Source organism: Zingiber officinale, chromosome 5B, assembly GCF_018446385.1.
Source record: "Zingiber officinale cultivar Zhangliang chromosome 5B, Zo_v1.1, whole genome shotgun sequence".
Lineage (NCBI taxonomy): Eukaryota > Viridiplantae > Streptophyta > Magnoliopsida > Zingiberales > Zingiberaceae > Zingiber > Zingiber officinale.
The window spans coordinates 129,676,301-129,702,375 of NC_055995.1; the positions used below are offsets into that span (position 1 = coordinate 129,676,301).

At 36.1% G+C, this 26,075-nt stretch overlaps 1 protein-coding gene across 1 annotated transcript; it reads left to right on the forward strand.

Annotated features, from left to right (window-relative positions):
* Nucleotides 1-15,923: 15,923 nt before the first annotated feature.
* Nucleotides 15,924-24,496, forward strand: LOC121985991 (protein ALTERED PHOSPHATE STARVATION RESPONSE 1-like). Its single transcript, XM_042539742.1, has 4 exons — nucleotides 15,924-17,124; nucleotides 18,917-19,098; nucleotides 22,680-22,903; nucleotides 23,566-24,496. Exons 1-4 carry the CDS (start codon nucleotides 16,074-16,076, stop codon nucleotides 24,359-24,361), a joined length of 2,253 nt encoding a protein of 750 aa, XP_042395676.1. The 5' UTR covers nucleotides 15,924-16,073; the 3' UTR covers nucleotides 24,362-24,496.
* The last annotated feature ends 1,579 nt before the right edge of the window (nucleotides 24,497-26,075 follow it).

Genomic DNA, 26,075 nt, shown 5'->3' on the forward strand with positions numbered 1-26,075 from the left:
TGCTTAGTTCGTTTGGCCATACGCTCGGTCCTCTCGGTCGTACACTCATTCGCTCGACCGCAAGCCCGTCCGGCCACACACTCTCTCGACCGCTCGCTCACCCGACCTCTTCTTTGCTCGGCTACTCGCCCATCTGACCGCAATTCGCTCAGCCGCTCGCTTGCTTACTCGCTCGGTAGTTCGGTCACTTGGTCTGCGACTTACCTATCCGCTCACTCACTCACCCGGTTGCATAGCCCGTTCGGCCGCTCCGCTCAGGGAGATTCCGCTCTGTCGAATCCTCCGCTCGGCCGAATCCTTTGCTCGGCGAAATTCCTCTCGACCTCTCACTCGGTTCACTCTGCAGTACACACGCCGCGCCGATCACTCGCTTGGCTACTCTGTCCAGTCAACCTAACTGCCAGCTCAACCTATCTAACCAGTCTCTGAGCTTGCTCAGTTTCTCAGCCCGATCGGTCGCTTAGCTCGCTCGACTACTGTGTAGTCAAAGTTCTGCACTTAATAGAAACTAGTCCTTACTAGCAGCCTAAGATTATCAGTTCAGGTCATCTCGATAGATAAGTTGAATTTAATTTGATGTATTTAAATTCAACTAATTTTTAAAATCTCCCATAACAAATTATTTAATCCAACAACTGCTTCTAGCAAAATAGTACATATGAAACCAAAGATTGTCTTTGGAATCCTCACTTGGCTTTCTGTAATTAGACTTCTGCAAAGTGTAGTTAGTGAAAAAAAATTTACTATACCGGTAACAAAATTCACCAATTGAGCTTGTTTGGATTCCCAAAACAAGTTGAAAAAACTGTTACTTGTAATTTTGTGATCATGAATATGACAGTACATAGGGGTAACAATTGATTCAAAATTTAAACGAAATACAACCAACAGAATTTTACTATTATATATATATATGCACATCCGTATCTTATACATTCATGAGGGACTGTAAATTCGGACTCTCGGAAGTCCGTTCGAGCACCCTAATCGGTAAAAATAAATCAGGGCTCCCGGATGGACTTTCGAACGTCCGGATTTACATTCAATCGCCTATAAATGTGTAACATAAGGATGTACAAGATAAATTTTCTCTTTCTCTCTCTATATATATGAATTTAATATCTTGCACATCCTTATCCTATATATTTATGAGCAACTGAATATAAATCTAGATGCTCAAAAGTCTATCCGAATACCTCGATCAGTAAAAATGAATCAGGATATCCACATGAGCTTCCATATCTTTAAATTTATACTTAGTTATCCATGAATATGTAGAGTCAAATAAATTTTCTTCCTCTCTTTAGATATAGCTTGATGTTTCAATTTAATCCTATCAAACACAATTTGAAAATTTGATTTATATTATTATTGAATATAATTATTTTTATTAAGTGAATTTATTTGTAAGTTATCTATGTGAATATTATTTGAATATTTTAAAATGATATAATTTAGATTTATTGGATTCGGTTGTTGGATGTAGAACTTAGCTTATATATGTAGAACTTTTAGTCCCGTATTTATTGTCATCTATATGTTGATAATATATGTTCAGTATATATATGGATTTATAGTCTTACATTTATTATTATCTATGAGTTGATAATATATGCCCATTGTATATAAGGTTGGTCCCCAAGAACTTAAGAAATAATTTTGATATAATTTCTAGTTCCCCATTGACAAGAAACTTTATAATGTCGTCATCCCTTAAGTTCCAGACCTTCCTTTCCGCTGCATCTTTTTCCACAGAAATCAAGCTGACCACGCTAAAGATAAGGATATGACCCTCATCTCATATATTCTTGTATTTAAATTCTTATACGATTTTTAAATATATGACCCTCATATGTTCTTGTATTTAAATTTTTATACGATTTTTAAAATTTATGTGACTTAGATTTTATAAAAATTATCCATTAGTATTAGAGCCGTTTCATTGATTTCATGTTTAAAATTAAAGTTTTTATTGGTCCTTTGGATTTTATGTTGTATTAGGTTTTACTAATATAGTGATGATTTAATCAATTGATTTGATCGGTCAATTAATTACCAAATTTAAAATATTAAATAAAATTAATATAAATTGATTAAAAAAATTTCTTAATTGATTAAAAAAATTTCTTAATTGATTAAAAATTCTCTATCTAAACTCACGAATTTGTAATCGATTAAGTTTTTATTTTAATCGATTAAAGTTTTTTTTTTCCGATCTCTGCATGAAACAATATAAGAAATGGTTTCAGAGTGAAACAATAAATAAATTGGTTCAACTAAGAGGATGTTTAACTAAATTTATTAAAAACAACTTATAAGTTCATATAACTTAGGTGACGTTTGGTTTATGAGTTTGGAAATGAGGGAATGAATTTATTCCCAAACCTTGTGTTTGGTTAATGGGAATGGAATCAAGATTTTGGAATGAAATCCAAAAATTTGGGTATGGATGAAACCCACCCCCTCCCTTGGGTTTTGATGGAATAGGATTGTGAATTAAGTTTTAGACAAAAATACCCTTAGTATATTTATTCAATTTTTTTAATTTTACACTCTCTTTCTCATCATATTTTCTCTCTCCTTATTTTATCATCACATTTTCTCTCTCAATATACTTTCTCTCTCCTCATTCTCTCTCTATATTCTCTCCCATCATATACTCTCTCTCCTTATTTTCTCTTTCTTCATTCTGTTCTATCACACTTTCTCTCCCATTATACATTTTCTACTTATTTTTTCATCATACTTTCTCTCTCATCGTACTTTCTCTCTCATCATACTTTCTCTCTCCTCAATATCTCTCAGCATACTCTCTCTCCTCATTTTCTCTTATCACACTTTCTCTCTCTTTATTCTCTCTCATCACACACTCTCTCTTTATTTTCTCTAATCACACTTTTTCTCTAAGCACATTTTCTCTCTCATCATATTTTCTCTCTCCCAGTCTCGCATTTTCTCTCATCATACTTTCTCTCTCTTCATTTTTTCCCAACATTCTTTCTCTCTCAACCCACTTTCTCTCTCCTCACTTTTTCATTTTATCTCATAATACTTTCTCTCTCTTCATTTTTTCCATTAATCTTTCTCTCTCAGCATATTTTCTCTCTCCTCAATCTCTCATTTTCTCTGATCATACTTTCTCTCTCTTCATTTTTTCCATCGCTTTTTCTCTCTCAACCCACTTTATCTCTCCTCACTCTTTCATTTTCTCTCATAATACTTTCTCTCTCTTCATTTTTTCTCATCAGGCTTTCTCTCTCATCATACTTTTTCTTTTCTCAATCTCTCCTATCATGCACTCTCTCCTCATTTTCTCTGATTATACTTTCTCTCTCTTCATTTTTTTTTCCAAACACACTTTCTCTCTCATCACACACTCTCTCTCATCATTTTCTCTCATTATATGTTTCTCTCTCATTCAACTTTCTCTCCCATCTAATTTTTCCTCTTATTTTCCTGTAAGGGTAAAAAAGGAAATTTAGGTTCATTCCGATTGAAAATATTTAACTAACCAAACATCATTTTTAAGAATGATACCCAAGCTCATACCCATTCCCATTCCATAATACTATGATACCCATTCCCATTCCGATTCCTTGGAAAGAACCAAACGCCCCCTTATAAATTATTTTAGGAGTTTATAAAAGTCTTATTTTAAAAATAAGTTGTTAAAATATTTGGGTGAACTTATTACAATCAGCTTAAAGATATTGATGTGTTTGGTATTATAAGATCTTTTTATTAATAAAATTATCAAAAATGGTATAATACTATTAATAGAGGGTTTTGAGACTTTTATTAATAGAGGGTTTTGGACGAATTTCTGCACCGGGGGAGAGAAAATTAGAAAGAGACGTTGGCGGAGAAGATGACACAACGTTGGAAGAAAAGTCGGCGGAGATAAAAAGATATTAGGCTTATAAAAATTTATGGAAGATAAGATGGAGATTTATCAAATTATATAAGGATATTTTAGAAAAATAAAATATTAAAATAAGATCTTTTTTTAAAAAATAGGGTCTTCCATACTTTTTTAAAAACAACTTATAAGCTCAAAAACAATTTATTTTGATAGCTTATAAGCTGTTTGAAAAAAAAATTACCAAATAAATTTGAAGAGCTTATAACATCTAAAATAACTTATAAATTATTTTAGAGAGCTTATAAGCTCAGCCAAACACCCTCTGTATGAAACAATATAAAAAATATTTCATACAAAAAAATGATTTCAGAGTGAAACAATAAACAAACTGGTTTAACATGAAACACTAAAAGGAAAAAAAAACTGTCACTACTTCAACATGAAACAACTACCACTGTTTCCAAAGTGCAACAGAATTTCGAAAAAAAAACTGTTTCAATTTGAAACAGGATTTTATTAAAAACAAACTGTTTCAAATCGAAACAGTGCCAAGAGAGAAAAATAAAAATAATATTAAATACTATTATTTAATTATAAAAGAAGTTTTAATGTCTTAATAAAGGGTTTTATATATACTCATATAGTCACATATAATAGATTTTTAGATCGATCGAGATAATCACTTGGATTATACCAATCGATTACCATAAGATATCAATTGATTAATAAATCTAATTTTATGTTGTTAAGACTGATTAAGTAATTTTTATTCAAATTAAGTTTCTAGAGTTTTTTTTTTGCCTCTATCTACACAACATGCTATTAAGTTGAACTAATTTGTTGGCCCAAAGGAAGACATTTTAGGTAGATTTAGTGCATTTTATATTGGTAGACGTATATCTATTCTAAAAGTAATCAGCCCAAAGGAAAGTTACGTTTATGCCAGATATATGCACAAGATAGTTTACAACTATGGAACAAAATATTATTTTGTTCAGATCATGAATAAAATATGTCTTTATGTATTTAGAAAATACATTTATTGTACCGTCTTTTCGATGGAATTTAATTTCAATTTCTTGTTTGGACAACTCAGGTTATTCTTGTTCATTTAGAAATAGAATTTTCAGTATTTTCTTTAATTCAGTATTGGTTGACAATGGGTCCTTGGTTGATAAGCTTTATAAATTAAGCACCTTTACTCCTACAGTTGATAACGTGATAATGCAAGTATATGTACGAAGCATAAATTGACTAATGAGAATTCTTCCATGTTGTGACATAAACATTTAGGATATATATCCAAACAACGCCTAGAAAGGTTAAAATCACATGGAATTCTCGATTCCCTTGATATGTCAGACTTTGATGTCTGTATAGAGTGTATCAAGGGGGAAGACTACTAATAAAAGAAATAAGGGGATTAGCCGTTGTAATGATGTTTTGTAGCTAATACATACAGATATTTATGGATCATTCCCTAAGGCATCTTGGAATGAACACATATATTTTATTAGCTTCATAGACGACTATTCCAGATTTGGTTATCTTACCTTATTCATGAGAAATCACAATATTTGGACATGTTCAAAATTTTCAAAGCTGAAGTTGAACTTCAACTATGTAAGAAAATTAAAGTCGTCTGATCCAACCGTGGAGGTGAATATTACGGTCGATATGCTAGATCAGGTGAACAACGTCCATGACCTTTTGCGAATTACCTTGTTGAGTGTGGAATTGTGCCTCAGTATACCATACCTGGTACACCCAGTCAGAATGGTGTAGATGAGCGTCGCAATCGAATCCTAAAAGACATGGTAAGAAGTATGATGACTTTCACTTCTCTACCAGAGTCCTTGTAGGATGAAGCACTCAAGACTGTAGTTTACCTACTTAATAGAGTACCTAGTAAGACAATAACTAAAACCCCATTCGAGATGTGGATGGGTAAGAAGCCTAGCATTAGACACTTACACGTCTCGGGTTGTCCAGCTGAAGCTATGCCTTACAAGCCTAATGAATGGAAACTGGACTCAAGAACGATTAACTGTAATTTTGTAGGATACTTTGAAAATTCAAGAGGGTATAAATTTTATGATCCCTCTTCGAAACGGGAAATGTCAAGTTCATTTAGGATAGTGGGAGTAATAATAAAATCAGGGAAGTATCTTTTGAGAAAAGTATTGGCGATCCTCCTATGATTACTACTAGCGCGATCAGTAGCTGTATGGTTATCATATCGCACATTATGAGTATCACACATCCTGTGAGCGTAGTTAATCAAGATATTTCTATGACATCTCAATGCAATTGGAGGAAGCTGTCACTGAAATTGAAGTGTTGTCTCATTTTGATGAGCAAGTACCTCAACCACCTTAAACACAAGTGCCTTTAAGGCGATCCCACTAGGGAACAGAGAACCACGAATTCTCGTGATTATGCTTATCTCCAAGAGTATGACTTTAACATAGGATTGGAAGGTGATTCTACATCTTTCTAAGAAGTCAAACAATCCTCTAACCCCGAAAGGTGGATTAATGACATGTAAGAAGAGTTGAAATCTATGTCAGACAATGACATTTGGGAACTTATCGAATTGCCTGAAGGAAAGAAGTCCGTTAGTTGTAAATGAATATTTAAAACTAAGAGGGATTCAAGGGACAATGTCGAAAAGTATAAGGCTCGTCTTGTTGCTAAGGGATTCACTTAGAAAAAAAAATATTGATTACATGGAGACTTTCTCACTTGTGTCAACAAAAGACTCTCTTAGAGTAATCATGACACTTGTAGCTCATTATGATTTAAAGTTGCATCAAATGGATGTAAAGACTGCATTCCTCAATGGAGACATAGAGGAGTCTATATATATGGTACAATCAGAGAACTTTGAGTCTAAGGACTCAAAACACCTAGTATGTAGATTAAAAAAGTTTATTTATGGTTTAAAGTAGGCGCTCTGTCAGTGGTACTAAAAATTTGATCAAGTAGTTACCTTATTTAGATTTAAAGAGAACCTCGTTAATCAGTGCATATATGTCAAGTTCAGTGGGAGCAAGTTTGTTATACTTGTTTTGTATGTGGGCGATATATTACTTGTGAGTAATAATAAGGGTATGTTGCATTAAACCAAGTCATTTCTATTAGGTAATTTTGAAATTAAAGATCTTGGTGAAGCATCCTTTGTTTTAGGCATATATATCTATCGTGATTGTTCAAGAGGTATTCTTGGACTTTCACAATAGGCCCACATTGAAAAAGTTTTTATAAGGTATAATATGTAGAATTGTACACCTGGTGACACGCCTGTGTCAAGAGGTGACAAGTTCAGCTTGCAACAGTGTCCATGACTTGAACTTGAAATAAAGGAGATGGAATAATTTCCATATGTGTCAGCAGTGGGAAGTATCATATATTCACAAGTTTACACTCGGCCAGATATAACATTTATAGTGGGGATGTTAGGCAGATATGTAAGTAACCCAAGACCATCGCACTGAAAGTGGTAAAGAGAGTGATGTAGTATTTGCAAAGAACTAAAGGACGTATGCTCATGTATCAGAGGTCAAATCATCCGGAGGTGATTGGACATTCAAACTTCGATTTTTCTGGATGCTTGGATAGCAGGAGATCTACTTCGGACTATATTTTTATGCTTGCTGGAGGGGCTATATCTTGGAAGAACGTCAAGTAGACGCTAGTAACCACTTCTACTATGGAGGCAGAGTTGGTAGCATGCTACGAAGCATCCAATCAAGAGATTTGGCCATGGAACTTTATCACAGCATTACAGATCATTGATGACATTGATAGACCACTGACGATTTACTGTGATAATAAAGCCGCAGAACTTTATGCCAAGAACAACCATAGTTCGTCGAAGTCCAAGCATATTGATATCAAGTTTCTAGCGGTTAAAGAAAGAGTTCAGAGTAGTCAAATTATGGTAGATCACATTAGCACAGATTCCATGTTGACCGATTCACTCACCAAAGGCTTGTGTCTAAGGTGTTTCATGTGCATGTTGTGGATGTATGAGTCCTTATGGAAGAAGAACTCATCTAGTGGGAGTCTGTATTTATCTTATTGCTCTATATTTAATAATAAAGACAAACATTTTGTTTTGATTATTGTACGTACTTAAAGTTTAAAATATTAATGGGAATTTCAATGTTTGTTTGACATTTTAACTATGATATCATCATTTACTACTGTTATTTAGTATTTGGTGTTTGTAAATATGATACAGATATCTTTTGGAATCATAAAGTTGATCATGATTTGTTATTGCAGTTTAGCATAAAGTATTTCACAAATATGATATGACCTTTTTTGAGGTCATTTTAGGACCAGTTGAAAATTGACATGTACTTATCAAATTTCATATAATTTGCACTCTATACATCTACATCTTGATCTATGTCATTAATGACATTGCTATTGTGATTACTGTTAGGGCTTGCTGTGATCATATACAGTAGTTATGATCTCTCTAATCCTATACTAATGAAGTTAATGGACCAGATTATTTGCAGGGGTATCTTATACCCATAAAGTTTGGTATCAACTAAAGTTTTACTTGTATTCAACATACAACTCACATATAACCCAAGTGAGAGATTGTTGAATATAATTATCCCTATTAAGTCGACTTATTTATAAGTTGTATATGTGAATACGATCTGAACCCTTTAAAATGATCTAACTTAGGTTTATTGGGTTTGATTATTGGATGTAAACCTTGTATTTATAGAACCTTTAGTCCCGCATCTATTATCATCTATATGTTGATAATAGATGTTCAATATATATATAGACTTATGCCCCACATCTATTATTATCTATGTAAAATACGGTACCCAAATAAGTACTAAATAATAGGATTATTGAGAAATAATCTTACTGAAATTTTTAGGAATTTTTAGAAATTTTCTGAGATTTAATTGGAGCCCGTAGGATGTATTTTGAGGGGATAAAATTATAGGCTTTAGAAAAAGTCTATTTGGAATACCTATTTATTAAGGAGGGAATACCTATTTATTAGGGAGTCGATTTGATTAATAGACCTAAGTTTCCTATTAAAACCTAAGTTTCTTATTCTCTCCTAAGCCCCTGCGCCGAAACTCCTTTCCCTTCCCCGAGCCCTAAGTCGGACGTCGTTCCCCCTCTTTCGCGATTTTTCTCACCAAACCCACCGGCGATCTCCTCCCTTCCCGAGCCGTCAACCTCTCGCGGTCTCTCCTTCCTCACGCGAGGCACACCGCCGGCGATCTCCTCCTCGTCGAGCCACAGCCGAATCCTTCTTCCCTCTCTCTCGCACGAGCAGCACAGATCACAGCCGGAGACCTCATCCCTCTCAAGCCACAGCGTCGACCTTCTTCTCTGCGAGCCGAGCCCTAGCGTTGGGCAACGCCACCATCGCCTTCAACCGAGCCTCTTTTTATCGGCCGATTGCCTGATGTCGTTCCCTAGCTGCAGCCACCAAATTCTTACCTTCAGTCGCCAATCCAGCTTCAAGACCGGTGCTGGAATTGAATTCCTGGTCCGACAGAAAATTTCTAACCAGGCATAGTTGATTCGACAATGTAACCGAAAGGTGAGTGGTTGAGTATGTGATCTTCTGCCTAGTTAAGGAAGTGTTAAATTTTGATTTAGGGTGTGGGTTGGGTTGCAGATTTTTGATGGTGGTGATCCCTGTGGTGTGGAGGATTGCTGTTGCAAATATGGATTGAGGTAAGTCATAGTGGATTCATACATGTAGATTCAAATTGGAACAGTGTAGTTGTTAATTAGATGTTATGGACAATGATTACTTGTTTTGAAACATGGATTAAATAACGACATGATTTAGGGAGGTTTAATCTTTTATTTAATGGATCGGTTGATAAATGAGTGTTTAATAGTTGAGTTTGATGAGTACAGGATTGTAATCAGATTCTTTGGATTTGGATAGGTTTAACTAGGGTTTCTTGGTTAGATTTGGATTTAGGTAGCTATTTAATGTATGAAGGGATTTGGTTGTAATCACACGATTTATTGCAGGACACTGATACGAGACAAGTATTTGGAAGTAAAGAAAATACAACATGATCTACAGTTAAAGGCGGGTACTTCTTGCTTTGTTTTGTTTTAGTACTTTGACCTTAGTGCATGAATTATTTTGGATAAGGACTGTTTACCTTGACTCCACTCTTACTTTCCTGCGCTTGATACTTCCACGCAATCTTTGAAAAATTCGTTTCCATATCTATACAGTCTCTTTTGTTGTCCATGATCGGTAGCAGATACTAGATATCATGTTTGTATGCTTTGACTGTTGCTTATGTATATACGATATTGAGCATGTTGGCTTCATGTAGCATACCCGTTTCTGCTTATATATATATGATGACTGTTGCATTGTTCGCATCATGTCATTGCATGCATGCCGCATCCTCGGCCACTCGAGAGAGTGGTAGCTGGAGTTGATGTCGCTTGTCCTGTCGTGCCGCACTCGGCCACTCGTGTGAGTGGTAGCTGGAGTACGAGCAGCAGGGACCCCCTTCGCTGTGTAGCTAGTTAGCTACTCAGCACCTGTCCATCCGGTCACTCGCGAGAGTGGCGGCCTTTGGGTGGTACAGTTGTTATTGATCCGGCCTCTCGACCATACAAGGGTCATGGTGCAGAGAGGTGGGCGGGGTGACCATCCGTGCATACGCTGTTATTATGTCTGCTTTGGCTGCTGCTGTTTACTTATGTTGTTATTGCTTACTTATGCTGTTGTGGTATATTTATGCTGCCGCTGCTTCTTGCTGTTGTTCACTTATGCTGATATGTTGTCTTATGTTGAGATATGCTCACGTTGTAGGTGGTTAAACCTTGATTTATTAATTGGAAATGTTTATATACCTTACACGTTACCTCTGTAGTTATGAGCAGTACTGTAGCAGATTAGTACCATTTCTGACTTTCTATATCTAGCCTAGGATATGGTTCCAGGTATGAACCTTTATCATGGTTTTATTTTTGTATCTGCTATTCTCTTTTGAGACTGTATTCCTTTTGGGTATTCTCTATTGGTTGATTATGTTCATGCACTATCTTTTCTATACCCGCTGAGTTCCAATACTCACCACCCCACAAAATGATTTTCTTTCGCCAGGTAGCAAGTAGATGAGTCGTGGATGCTTGGAGAGATGCCAGCTGCCAGTCCTGGGTCCTGCGTTATATCGGTTTTATTTCTGCTTTACTTGTATTTTTTTTAGTATACAGCGATTTTAGTATTGTATGAATTGGTTTGTGTTCTGGGTCAAGTCTGTGATGACAGGTATTTTTGTTAGGGTTGTTGTTGGTCTTACGTTCGTAGCGTTTTATGTCTTCCGCTGCTGTGTGCTCATATCCAACCGTGTGGGCTGTTGTATTATGTTTTATGTTTATTCATTTTTTTCCAGCCGGGCAGGCTGAGTATATTAGACCGCGTGTCATGTTGTTTGTATTTTGTATATATATTCCAGCCGTATGTGGCTGATGTATATTTTGTATGTAGTAATGTTTCATATTGTCCGCCGTACAGGGGAGGTGCTGCCGAAATTTCTTCGGACAGGGACTCCTCTGGGGCGTGACAATCTATGTGCTGATAATAGATGTCCACTATATATAGGCTTGGTCTCCAAGGGTTTAGGAAATAATCTTGACATAGTTTCTTGTTCCCCATTGACAAGAAGCTTTACGACACCATCATCCCTTAAGCCCCTTGGAAGACCTTCCTTTCCACTACATCTTCTTCTATAGAAATTAAGCCGACGACACTAAAGCTCTTCAATTAGGTAACAAAGATCCATGCTCATATGTTCCTGTATTTCCTATATGTGAATTCTTATATGGTTCTTAAAATTCATACGACTTAGGTTTTAAAATCCATGCGGCAGATATCTGGACAGATATACCATAATTCAAAAAGGTCGCAGCAAACATACGCCACAATAAGATATGACCTGCACTAATGACCATAGCCCTCTTTGATTATACTTATGAGAACGTTGACTCCCTCACTCTTAGATTTATCATTTTCATCTCATCGTGCGTGTTGCACTGTTGCTTAGGATGAACAATTATGAGTACTTTCTAATTTATCCTCATGTAAAATTTTATTCGATTCGGACGGGTTAACGCCAGAATTTATCAGCTCAAAAAGTTAAATATTTTGATGATATATATATATATATATATATATATATATATATATATATATATATATATATATATATATATAATTGTGATATCAATATATAACATAAAAATTCAAATATTTGTTAATTGGGGTTTAAATATTTTAAAAAATCATTTCAAAATATAAAAATTTAATAAATAACTCTAAAGACAGTCCTATGCAGTTAATATTAATATCACTTAAATATCAATATATTTATGAATATGTTTAGAGTTGGTTTGATTAATTAATTTAGTATTATAAATCCCTAATCAATTTATAATTTAATCTTTTAATTTCTTTGTAATATTATTGTAGAGTTAAAATAATTTAAATACTAAATTAATGATATAAGTTATCTAGAAAAACAATACTTTTGCTTGTTGATATATATATTTTGAAATAACTTGAACTTTTTTAAAGATATTTAGAAATATATTTGTATCAACTTTGTTACTTTGTGATAATGAACAAGAACATGTTAATAGATGGGTCCTTCAGAAATATTTTTGACAAACGAGTTCAGTCATCCAATAGTTGCTGGTAAAGAATCCTATTGATCTATCGACAATTCGATAATGGAACTGAATCATTTTTACCCCTTTTTTTTTCACTTTCAATAGCTTCCTCTGTCAGATTCACCTCATGCTACTGCCATCCCTTGGTTCCCTGACAAATATGACTTCCAATGAGTCATTGTCAACCCAACTCACTAAACCTTCCCTGGCATAGTCCTCCTTGGATTGCCCTAGTTGTGAGGTCAGAAGCACAGCACATTGCTCACAATCTGCTAAGCATTATTCATTGCCATGGCGTCGATGGTCCCCAAGCTATTTGCAATACTCACTCACATTGCTGTAGTAAGGAAAAGGACAAGACCGTGAGAATGCATAATTGATCAGCATGATGGTGAGAAGCAATGACAACAAACTGTTCATCTTTCTGCTTCTGTAAGTAGCAAGCATGAATGGTCTATTAATAGTCACGTGCATGTGATCCTTTGTACCAAACTTCTTTGCGAGCCATGTTAATAAGCCTCAGATATACATAATTTGGCTATTTTAAAATTTGTAGAGTGTGATCAACAGAGATATTAATTAAGGCCTAATTGCTTGTTTAACAGAATTAAAAATGAGAAGGCTCTGAGTACTGAAAAACAAAAAGTTCAATCAAGACATTTGTAGATTCGTTGTCATCTTTTGAGGATAAAATCATATTTAATTCGGGTGATAGTGACAAGATTAAAATAATTTTAGTAATGTTATATGAATTTAAAGCTCTGATCTCTAGAAAAAAAAAATTAAATATTTGAAACAGTCTCTTGTAAAAAAATAGGATAAGATTACATACAATAGATTTTTCTCGAGACCTCGCATAACAGGAGTTTTGTGCACTGGACTATCTTTTTGAAGGGGAGCGTTGACACAACGATAAAGATTATTTTATGACCAAAAGATTACGAGTTCAAATCCTGAAAACATCCTCTTGTAAAAAATAGAGTAAGACTGCGTATAATGGATCATTCTCCGAGACCCTGTATGACGAAAGCTTCGTGTACCGGGCTACAGAAAAAAAAATTCTAAACTAAAAAATATTTAAAACAGCCAACATAATTAAATATAGTAAGAAACATAGATTTATATGAAAATTCTTAGAGGGATATAAAATCATCGGCAAAGATGAATCATGTTATTGCTCACCGATTCATGGACAACTCATATAAATCCTAAATTCTAAACTTAAATTTTTTTTAAAAATGTTGCGTCAATTTGCCATATCAGTAGGTGCACATGCGTTACCCATAGATGGATGAATAGAATAACAGAATTATATATATGATAAATTATCAAACCACATAGTTAAAATTTCTAAATACCCAAATAGCACACCTAAATTTTAAAATTATCAAATCATGTAGCTCATATCCATTTTAACCCTTTTTACTGTTCCTAATTTATCAATCGATTATTACAATGTATCTACTAATCGATTGAGAATGATTTTGTGGCCCTAAATTTTAAATTCTAAAAGCAAATTCGTGTTAAAAAATTTACTGCTCTCAATATAAAATGTTACATTAATATTTAAAGATATAAATATAATATTTCAAAAAAAAAAATAGACAGAACATACAAAATCAAGTTCCATATCATTCCGAATTATTTAGATCTATCAATTAATTTTGATCCGGTTCCATCTCTCTATTTCATGCCGAAATAATTACAAAAGGAGAGTTGTATTGATCCTAATTAAATATTTTGACTTAATACATGACATCACGATAAATCTTAATTATGTATGTTTGTCTTATGTGTATGCCTTCATGACAACAGCACTTAGTTTTATGCGTGAGTTACAATTTACAAAAATATTTTAAATTTGTTGTAACGTGTGATTTTGCTTTTACGTGGATATGTGTACAGTCAAGGATCAATATAATATGAGTAGCAAGTGACAATTATATTAGCATATATACAAGGATCAAATCAAGTTAATTAGCTAGGACAATTGAATAGAGTAATGGTTTTGTATCAAATTAATTGTCATAATCGATTTGGATGTTTGTTTGAGATTGAGACCATTGTATCAATCACTTGTCCAATATCAAGACTATGAGAAAAAAAAATCATATGTACAATCAAATAAATTTCATGAACATAAACACCATCTCCTTCCATCAAGATCATAAACATTAAGGGGGAAAAAAAGCAAGAAAAGAGATAAGTAGAGATCTCTTCTTACACTAGTTTTCGATAGCTGTTGAACGTAACTAGATGCATTTAAAATTTTTACTGAAAAACTCGATTTAAAATCCGATGATCCATAAATTGAGGAAACTATCAAATGACCAATTGAAAGTTCTGTCTCAGTAAGTTGGAGATGGAGTTGGGGGGATCGACATTGAACTTCCCTCTGCACTCATCAGGTCGCTCTGTTAGCTTTGTTCTTCTCTTTGATCATGGAGTGTAATTCTCCTGCTATGGAGTGAAGCAAGCGGGAATATCAAGCTGCAAAAAGAATCCAAATTCCCTGCTTTAAATCCTGGTTAATTATTCAGAGTTTGCTTCGTTAAATCCAAGGACACGACTATACTTCTTGCTCGGTTCTGTATATTTTGTGGTGGCTCCAATTTTTCTTCCCTTCCTACTTGTGTTCTTTGACCTAGCATTTGTGATGTTTCACCATCAGGTATATGCTGTTCATTGTGTCTTACAGTTTGTCTTCTTTAATTACTCTTGTAATGACATGTCTTGACTGAGATAGTTTGACAAATTTTCACTAACCTGTCCAGTTTCTCATGGCATCAATTAACTAGTTAAGTTTATCTGTTTCCTACAATTTCTTTTTTTCTCAATCTGAAAATGTACTCAGGAGTCCATTTAAGAAATATTAGAGCATCGCTCCCTCGCTCCCTCCAAGCGACTCAGTATCGTCGGTTTCAGGCAGATAAGCATATCAGTTCATTTGTCCTAACCTTTTTGATAATCTGTTTAACCAGCGTTTGTCAAGTATCCTTTGCAGGTTTGTTTGTATTTCAAAAGAACAGAGAAAACACTGTGTATATCGTTATGGAACTAAACCTAACTAAACTTTTTATAATTGCAGTTGTGTATATTTCAATATACTCTTTTTTTATTATTATTATATGTAAGCTTTAATCATATCTAAAGTTTATATATTTGAATTAAATTACTATTGATTTTTAAATTTTCAATATACATATTATCTTTCTAGTTGTGAAATTATAGCTTTTTTTCCCCTTCATTTAGACAAAAGCAATAGAATTATTTTTTTCTGTACAAATTTAAATTTTAATAATAAAAAATCTTCTTAATTTAAGTAGAATTCATGAACTAAAATCACACTAGCTATTAAATTACTTTTCTCGCACAATCGGCGAGATTTGGTGATTCACCGCAACCACAGATCGCTTTGATTCCCGAATCCATTTGCCGCAACAACGTCTCATCCTTGACCTTGCCGATGAGGCGAGGGGGAAGGTGAAGAGGGGACACTGCCGCTGCCATGGGATGCGCGCAGTCCCGGATCGAGAACGAGGAGGCGGTGGTGCGATGCAAGGAGCGCCGACAGTGGATGAAGTCGGCGGTGTCCGCCCGCAACGCCTTCGCCGCCGCCCATTCCGCCTACGCCGTCCAGCTCAAGAACGTCGGCGCGGCTCTCGGCGAGTTGGGACAGGGAGAGTCCTACGAACCTAACCGACCTTCCTCCTCTTCCTCCGCTGCTGCCGAATCTTCCGCCTCCGTCGCCCCGATCCAGCCGCCCACCGATGCCTTCTTACCGCCGCCTCCGCCGCCGACAGAGTTTTCCGCAGTCCCTATCCAGCGCTCCAGAAGCATGCCCGACCTTCCTAATAAGCTCCCTTCGAAGATCAAGCCGGAAGCCGCCATCCGCGAGGACGATGACGAGGGGGAAGAGGAGGCCGAGGCCGACGATGAGGAGGAGGAGGAGGAGGAAGAAGAAGAGCGTGGGACTCGCCTCAAAAGGCGTCATCGGACCGCCAGAGCTACCGCGGGATTCGCATCGCCCTCTCCTCCCCCTCCCGTTCCCTCGCCGCCTCCCCCTTATTCCACGCCCCCTCCGCTGCCGACGGATTCAAATCCGAATGGCATGGAAAACAAGTGGGATTTTTGGTCGCCCATGGACCATACCATGTTGCCGCCGTCGCTAGACCCGCTTGATGCGATCCGTTCTGAAAGACCGGATGCTCCAGATGAGAAGCTTAACACACCATCTCCAGCGCCCCGCACTGCGAATCACCATGATGATGAGCCTCTGACGCCAGAGAAGGATGTCAGCGAGCCTCCGCTGCCACCAAAGGTGCCAAAGAAACTGAAGCAGGGGCGAAACGTGCACCATCAGCACGCTCAATCTGCATCAACTCTGGATGCCAAGAGGGGGGAGATAATACTGGCAACTCGCCCAAGTGTTAGTCTCTCAAAGGTTCTTTTGGAACTCGATGACCATTTTCTTAAAGCATCGGAGAGTACGCACGATGTGTTAAAGATGCTCGAGGCGACTAGAATGCATTACCACTCTAATTTTGCAGATAGCAGAGGTATTTAATTATTTTGTGAATTAACTCTTAGGAAATTTATTTGTTGCAGAGAGTCAAATTGGATTGTAGTGTTGCTGCTAGATACCATGCCTAGGCTATTTCTGTTACCTAAACTGCATTGGATTACCAAGAATAAGCATGACAACAAATAGTCATAGGTTGAACAAGGACCTCGCCAAAATAATCTGTCCATTTAACTTCTCTTGGATTAGCACACTTTTTCATGAGATCTGGTGTATTAAATACCAAAACCATATAACAAACTTTAGTAACACATCTGTATGAGTGGAACACGATAAGGGTGACTACTTTTTTGTAATATTCCTGATCCTTGTGACTTCTTCAATTTGATGGTTTAATAAAGTCAATATATTTGAATTTGAGATCAGTCTAAGCTTGATTCTAATCACAATACCTTCTTTTAGGCTATCTATCTTACAAACAAAATTTTGAGGTTTCAGATAGTTTAGAATAAAGTTATGCTTTATAACTTTGCTAGTAATTGGAAGGAATAAATTTAGCTATGGAATTATCCAGAATACTGAAACAAATATAATCATAAGACTAAGACAACTACGCAGTTATTAAGAGATTTGTGTTCTAAAGAAACCTGTAGTTTTCAGTAGTTACTAATCGGATAGGTTTTCTATGCCAATGTATTCACTATATTTCTGCATATTTCTATGAAACTTAGTGATTTTCTACTTTACCGACCAATAGGAAATGAAGCATATCAAAACAAAAAGATAAAATGGTGGTAAGCCTTTTGATGTCCTTTCTTATAAAGTGTTCTTGATGCCATGTTCAATATTTTCAATCCATATGCTAATGATTAATATTTTGCAACCAGGGAATTAATTTATAACATTTTATACAATTTCATTAAAGAGGATGGACAAAATAAGAAATGAGAGTATTAGAGAGAAAGTCGGAGTTGCATCTATTGAGGGAAAACTTTGAGAGACACGTTTAAGATGATACAGACATGTACTTAGACGGCCAATAAATGCTTCAGTTTGACGATGTGAAGTTATGACAAATATGCACATCAAATGTGGAAGAGGAAGACCAAAAAGACTTGGTTAGCAACAATAAAATAAAATAAAATTTATTTAAGTATAATGATGAAATAATAATGGATAGAGCCGCATAGAACGACCCTACCTAATGGGATAAGGATTAATTGTTGTTATTGTATACAATTTCATTAACCTCAAACTTATTCTGTGATGGATGATAATGAAGCATCACTTTTAGTGGTAGCATTAGAGATTAGGACTCGGCCCCAGGGCTAACTCAGTTGGTAAGTGTATGAGATAATGACGGTAGGGGTCGGGGGGTCGAAACTCGGTAGATGATGTCATCACTTCTACTACCCCTACCCATTCACTTGCCAATTTGGTTTCCTGTTGAACTCCCTCTCAAAGACGTGGGACAGTCATGAGGGGCCGCCAACGTGGAGGTACCACATTTTTCTTAGAGATCAGGACTCAAAAGTTATGTAAGGTTTTTTTTTTTTTTTTGTAAAAATACCATTTGAGGTCTTCAAACTACAAATTGCATATAATTGTAGAAGACTTTTTTGGCATTGTACTTCATATTTATTCATCATGATTAGAGAAGATGTTGGGGTAGCTATAATGTGTTTAAGATAAAGGTAGTCCACATATTCTCGGCTAAGGCCAAGTCCCCGTCGGTATTCCATACCTTCTTGGCATGATGCCCATTGAGAAGTGGACATTGTAGTTCCCTTTTTCATTGTTGTGATATCTCATGGCCTACGATTTTGCAGGTCACATAGATCATTCTGCCAGGGTCATGCGTGTTATTACTTGGAATAGATCGTTTAAAGGTGTTTCCGGGACAGAAGGCAAGAAGGATGATTTTGATGATGATGATGATAAATGGGAGACTCATGCAACTGTGTTGGATAAGATCCTGGCATGGGAGAAAAAGTTATATGATGAAGTGAAGGTGCATATTCTACTATAATTAAACAACTGTGGACTGCATTAAACGACATCAAGCTGCTTTTCTTTGTTAGTCAGTGACTGGATTTTTAGCTAATTCTCTTTGCAATTTTGCAAATTCAGATTATGGCTCTAGATGCTTCAGATCACCCCGTTTTTTTCTCATAATTTACTTTTTTGTTTCACCCCAGGGTATTTGTTAGTTGATATATATTACCTGTGCGGCTGTGCTATAGATTTGGTTACCTATTTATTTAAAATGCAATAAACTTGATATGCACTTTTATGAAGACTTCTAACTGAATGGTTGCAATAAATCGTCTCATGACAATTTTATGACCACGACATGAATGCTTTAAAGATTCTCTGCTGATGAAAATTCATCCCTATCATGTATGAAAAAGATTCATCTACAAGCTTCTGGTTTTGATGCACTGCAAAATTATTTAGGTAAAATGCATATACTATTTATAGTCAAAGTGAAAATTGTCCCACTTTATTGTTTTTCTTCCATTTGTAAAATAGTAATTTTTTGTTATATCCTGCTAAGAGTATTAGGTAATAGGGCTATCGGTGAACTAAGTTTAATCCTGCATTGGTTTTTTAATTGTAGGTTTTCTACTTTGGTCTCGTATGTATTTGTGGATAATCACTCTACAATTATCCGTGCCAGCTTTTACTTATTGCTTTCCACCTGATCTGCCTCTCTGTGGCAACAACCTCATAAGAGATGTCCGTGCCTTATGATTTGTGTTTTTTCTAGATCTTGTTTACTTGCTAAATTTAGAGACCATCAGCCTAACCTTGCTTCTTGTTATCCCATGATGAGGCTGAAAGGTTTCTTAACTACACTTTCCTCTTTTCTCATATGGAGGAAGCTTCAGAAATCTCTCCTAGTGATCGTCCATAGTGTGAGATCATGGGCTCGATGGCAGATCTGCTCTTCCCTCTTGGGCTTTTGGCATTCATCTTCTTTACCTTTTCTTTCTTGCTACAAAGGTCAGCTGGATGTTGGCTCTTGGTGCTTGCATTCTGATTGCGTACATGAGAAGAAGCTGCTGGAGATGAGCTTGCTCCACTGGCATGAAGACTGGGTCTATCTCTGCTTTGACCATCTTCTCGCAAATGTGTCAGTCATGGACTTCTACTTGTTGTCTCCCATTTGGGTTTTCCCACCACAGAAACACTGACTGTTAGATGCATCACTTTAGGGGCACCTTCCTCCGTGCTCATAATTCATCTCCAGTGTTGTTCCTAGGGGTGTCAACAATGAACCCGACCCGACGACGCAACCTGAGTCAACCCAAAAAAAATCAGGTTTGGGTTGGGCATTTTCGAGTTCGGGTCGGGTTTGGGTTGGAGGGTTAAAAATTTTTGGGTTGGGTCGGGTTGGTTTCGGGTTGATCCGGGTTGATCTAAATATAAGGTTTAGTGGGTTTTTTTAGTTAAATCAAATTTTATTTTGAAAATTAAGATGTTTTTATGTATATTAATATCATGTTTGTATGATAATGATGGAGTATTGAGATAAAAGTGAAGAATTATAGGGAAAATAGCAAAAAAAAAAAAAGTTGTTTTGAATCAGATTTTCGGGTTATCCGGGTCAGGTTCGGGTTGGTTGGGTTCGGGTTTAGGAGTTTTGGGTTGAACTTGGGTTCAGGTTGGGTTAAAAAAAAAAAAACTCAACCCGACCCACCCGAATTGACACCCTTAGTTGTTCCCTCGTTTCACTGTTGATTCTATTGCATGCAAGGTTTTCTTTTTTGGTGCCCCAACTGGCGGAATACATCTCCCTTTTGTTGCTGCTGCTTGGAAAGGATCAATAATCTCTTCTGTCTGATGTTTATTTCATGGACTATATGTTCTCTTATAAAAGCAATTGCCTGATCCGATGGTGTTGTTGGTTTTCTATGGTTTATGTTCTTTGGTTTCTGCTCTTTTCCAACTCCAGATTTATGGTTTTCTATTTCAACACCAGCTAGCAAGACCAGTTTTTTTCTCCAGCATAGAAGTATTGTAGCCTCTTCAACACTTATCTTCTTCAAGATACATCCAAGGGGGAACCCTTATTCCCTTTCTTCCTTCTTTTAGTTCATTGGCATCCATCTCTTCTGCTTCTTAGATCTTATCTCTGCATCTTTTTCCAGCCTTGTCATCGACCTTTCTTGTCTTTATCTTTCTGCCTTAATCTTTTGATTAACTCTAATTAATTCACATGATGCATATGCGCGGCCTAAAAGTCGATGAAGACCTGAACAAAGAAAATATCTGGTTCCCATTTTGCTATTTCTATCAATGGATTGGACTGCACTTTCCATCTTCAGTTAACACCTCTATAGAAAAAAGGTCTTGTTCTCATTTTGCTATTTAGCAATTGAGTCAAGCTGCGAAGCCACTTTTTTCCTGTAGGATTCTTGAATTTGTTATTTTTCCTCGGATAATTTTGTGCTATTGTATCTGCTGCTTGAAGCCCATTCAAGTGTTTTGTTTTTGAGATCTCTTTTCATCCTAGTTTGATTTCATCATTTCTCTTTTTATCTTCTTTGTGGTCGAAGAGATCATCACTTGCATTCTCCATCGACTAGTTTCAAAACTTTGCTAATCTGAGACTGCAAGCTTTGTTAACTCAAGTTTTATCTCGCCTTGTGTGAATTTGTCTCCTTGTGATTGTTTTTTTTTGTCATAATTCATTTCCTTGAAAGGGGTAATAAAGTTATTGGTGTAGTAGGTTTAGTCCCGCATTACTATTTTGCTTGAAAGTGGTAATAAAGTTATTGTTGTAGTGTGATTAGTCCTGCATTAATATTTTAAGAGTAAAATTTTGACATATTCGTTCCATGTATAAATTTAATTAACCCTTACAGCATATGCAATACAATGTTTCCTTAAATCAAATTCAACTATATCCTTATAGTTTGCTTGAAGCCTTGAAATATAAAACATGATTTGAGTCTTCTTTTCAATAGTTAAAAGAATAGACACGTAACTTCAAAGAGTACATAACCTACCACTGATCAGCAATCCTCATTTAAACAATTTAAATTTTGTCAAGAATCTGCTAACACTTTGATGGATATAATGTAACTTTTAGGTGAGTCAACAAACTACCACCTCTAGTTAATTGTAGTCCAAGAATTTAAATTTTCAGAAACATCTCAAGCACTTATAGATCTTGCAAAATACTGTATGTGGCACCATCAATTTAAATTCATGAATATATGCCCATGAACTGTGGTTTTACTTTTTCCAATATTGTCATTCATCTTATCCAATCAACTTATTTCAGATAAATCATTTAAGGTATTGTTTATATTATGCCAGCCTCACAGCACAGGATAACAACGACAAAAGAATTTGGGATCTGAAATCCTGGCAATTAGTAAACCTTGTACTTATTAAGGAACCCGTGAAAGACTGCACCGTCCAAACAAGTTTTACTAATACTACACTCAACAAGTTCAACTTTTTCTCCAGTTATTGCGTATAATCAAGCTTATGTGCATCCTGATTATTCCTTTTTCTTTCTGTTTTTTTATCATTTTTGCCCTGTTTGCACATTAACTAAACTGAGTTCATGGAAGACAGGCAGGTGAGCTTATGAAAATTGAGTATCAGTGGAAGGCTGCTTTACTTCAAAGGCAAAATAACCGTGGCGCCAGTACTGAAACACTGGAAAGAACTAAAGCAGTAGTTAGCCATTTACAAACTAGGCTCATTGTTGACATGCAGTCGGTGGATTCAACTGTGTTTGAAATCGAGCGTTTACGTGATAAACAGCTTTACCCAAAACTTGTGGATCTTGTTGATGGGTAAGTATTTTTTGAAGTGTATTTTCTTAATGCATTATTTTTTATTATTCATCATGTTGACTATTTAGGATGCAATTAAAATCAATGCTCCATTTAATGTCTGTTTTCAAGCTACTGTTTTAAAGATACTTAATATCTTCTCTTTACCTCACCAATGGCCTGCTGTAGTATTTTGAGGTTTTGAAGTTTCTGGTTAATGTTTATTTTGCTAAGAATATATAGATGAGTTGCACCTAGTCATTTAGTAAATATATCTATAAAATATAAATGATGCTATTATACATAAACCATATTATAAAATATTGGCAACTTGTCGTGGTTGGCATGATTTTTCTTGCTTTCTTGTGTTAGTATAACTGTGCACAAGAACCAACCTGTCTGCCACCAAGCAAAGACACCACTGCAAGCACCATATTGGCAGTGTCGTTGGTCTAATGCTGCTTAGGGTATTTGCCTTGAGTTTCATGTATTATCAGAAGTGTGTGATGCTCATATCTATGTATTCTAAGAAGCCTACTGTAGAAGATGACTCAAATTGTTCTCTGTGCATTACATAGCATTGCGCAAACTAGGGCATTGTTGTTGAATTATGTCCTAGCTTCTTATTCTATTACTACATGTTTCTGCTAATATCACTAATGAATACCATCTTTTGTTATCAGGATGGCTAAGATGTGGCAGGTCATGCACAAGCATCACAGTGATCAGCTAAAGATAGTTAATGCCCTTGACATTTCGAATGCTCCCAAGGAAACAAGTGAAGTACAATATAAGCGCACATTACAGCTGTTCAGAATCGTCAAAGCATGGCATACGCACTTCTGCGGACTTGTTAGTTATCAAAAAGAGTATGTGACCGTTCTTAATAGTTGGTTGAAGTTGAGCGTCATCCCAATTGAAACTGGCTTGAAAGACAAAGAGAAAGTATCATCTTCGCATCGACCACCGATCCAACCTTTCGTGCATACATGGCATGATCATCTGCAAAAAATCCCGCATGAGCCTGCAGCCAATGCTATCCAAAGCTTTTCGGCTGTCATAGACTCAATCCGGACCCTCCAAGATGAGGAGATAAAGCAGAAAGAAAAACGGGAGGAGATGCACAGGGAGTATTTGCGAAAGAATCGAGCTTTTGAAGACTGGTACCACAAGCATGAACATAAGATGATGAAATCAACAGTAGGTGCACCTGAGAGTGCGGAAGGGACAACCGAGAAGGACCAGATGGAGGAAAGAAGGTCCTATGTTCAGTCTCTCAAAACTACACTGGAAGGAGAAGTTGAAGTCCACCGGAGGTTGCTGAAGCAGGTGAGGGAGAAAACTGCCACTAGTCTCAAGACGCACTTGCCCGAACTTTTTCGAGCTATGTCAGAGTTTGCTGATTTCTGTACCAGGATGTATACTAGTTTGAAGTTGATCGCCGATCAGAGTCAACAACACACTCATTCACCAGCTTGATAACTGTTAGAAATCCTGTCTTATGTTTTTTTTCCTAAATATTTTCTGTTTCTTGTTTGATTGCAGTGTTCAGATCGGTGACTGGTAAATGTAATTAGCTCATTAGTAATGTAATTCTGTTTGTAATTATTATTATTATTATTTTTCAAAAATGATTTGATGACTGTCGCAGAAGTGAACGACTATAGCTCGATGCGTGAGTAAGGATGTCTTCGAATCTCGGCAAAGTCGAGGTAAATACTTTCCTTATGTGCTAATCATTATTTCAAATATTAGTAGTCGTCCGTGATTTACCTCTTTCGTGTTGACCTTGGGACGAATTGACAGAGACGTTGGGGGTGAGTATATTCACCTTTTACCACAGTGCGTAAGGATGCCTACTCACGGGAGGTGAATCCCCCATGCCACACCCAACGTCAAATGACTCAAATCCCTTGTTGGGGGTTTTACCTTGTGAGAAAGTTCCATGATCATCTATTAATGGTTAGGGAGCAGGACTGGGATGTGGCGCCGTTGATGGTGCAAAATTAGAAGAGGCCACATTTTTCTTGCAAATTACATCGGATTGAAACCTCCATTTGATGCAACTAAGGATGAGATATCCATAGGCTTTGATGTTCATTCAGGCATAATATTTGCTTGACACATGAAGTGAGAATCGACTACGTCCACCAACTGGCCAAACCGTGCATCTCACCACATCATAAATATACAAAAAAGCTAATTACTCCACTGTTTATGAAGAACACTTTGAACAATCAAATTGTCTTGATAATATCATCACCGAAGAGTTTCTGCTAGGATAAGTTGTGCCTTCTGACGAAGAATTGTGTCGGTTAAATGTATCATGCTCCTTTGAATAGAGACATGTTAATAATAAATGAGGTTAGTAATCACTAGATGACTTCTCACCCTTGAAACTGACATTTAATGGATGTTAGAGTTCATTCAAAACATTCATGGATATATGCTATGCTTCTCAGGTTATTGATCGTTTGTTTTCGTGGTTTCTGAACCAATTGCATCCTGCAAAACCAGTTTTGTTTGTATGATACTAATACAAGATATGGTTTAGTATTACCAACTCATTTTTTTTTCATGTGATGACAGCTGAGGCAGCTATGTCTACCATTGAAAACTAGTTAATCTTCCTTTACTTGTGCTAATTGTGCTGTTTCTGCATAATGACGTTTCTTTAAGTATGTTGAGGTGACTCCCCTGGACAATTGCCGACTCTGTTTTTTTACTCATGTAACTTGATTGAATTTAATAGTTAAATGATCCCTGCATTTTATATAGATTTTTATCGTAGTTTAACACATCCTATCCGATTTTATATGCATATATTTCATGTTTTCATCTCTATGTACTTTTTATTACCTTTAATTCGAAGAATTACATTTTACATGTTTTCATTGATAGGACATGAATTTGGAGCTAAAATGGAGCATTGAAAGTGGAGTGGAGCAAGGAGCCGAACACACGAAGCACCCACGAAGAAAAAGGATTCAAAAATCCATAAAAATGAAGTTTTAATCAAGGAACACACTCTAACAATGTCCAATGACATGAACGTTATTATATGAAAGAAATCAGACACAAAATGGTGCTAAAATGACCCTAAATAGCTCCCACACGACCAACATGTGTGGCTGGACACGACCCATGCTGGGCTCTGCAATTTCCACACGGGTACCCATGTGAACCAGCACAG

What these genes read in the sequence shown, in the direction of transcription:
- LOC121985991 (XM_042539742.1), top strand. Translation starts at nt 16,074, where the DNA reads ATGGGATGCGCGCAGTCCCGGATCGAGAACGAGGAGGCGGTGGTGCGA. An exon ending in TAATTTTGCAGATAGCAGAG is followed by an intron (nt 17,125 to 18,916) that starts GTATTTAATTAT and finishes ACGATTTTGCAG; the next exon opens with GTCACATAGATCATTCTGCC. An exon ending in AGTTATATGATGAAGTGAAG is followed by an intron (nt 19,099 to 22,679) that starts GTGCATATTCTA and finishes CATGGAAGACAG; the next exon opens with GCAGGTGAGCTTATGAAAAT.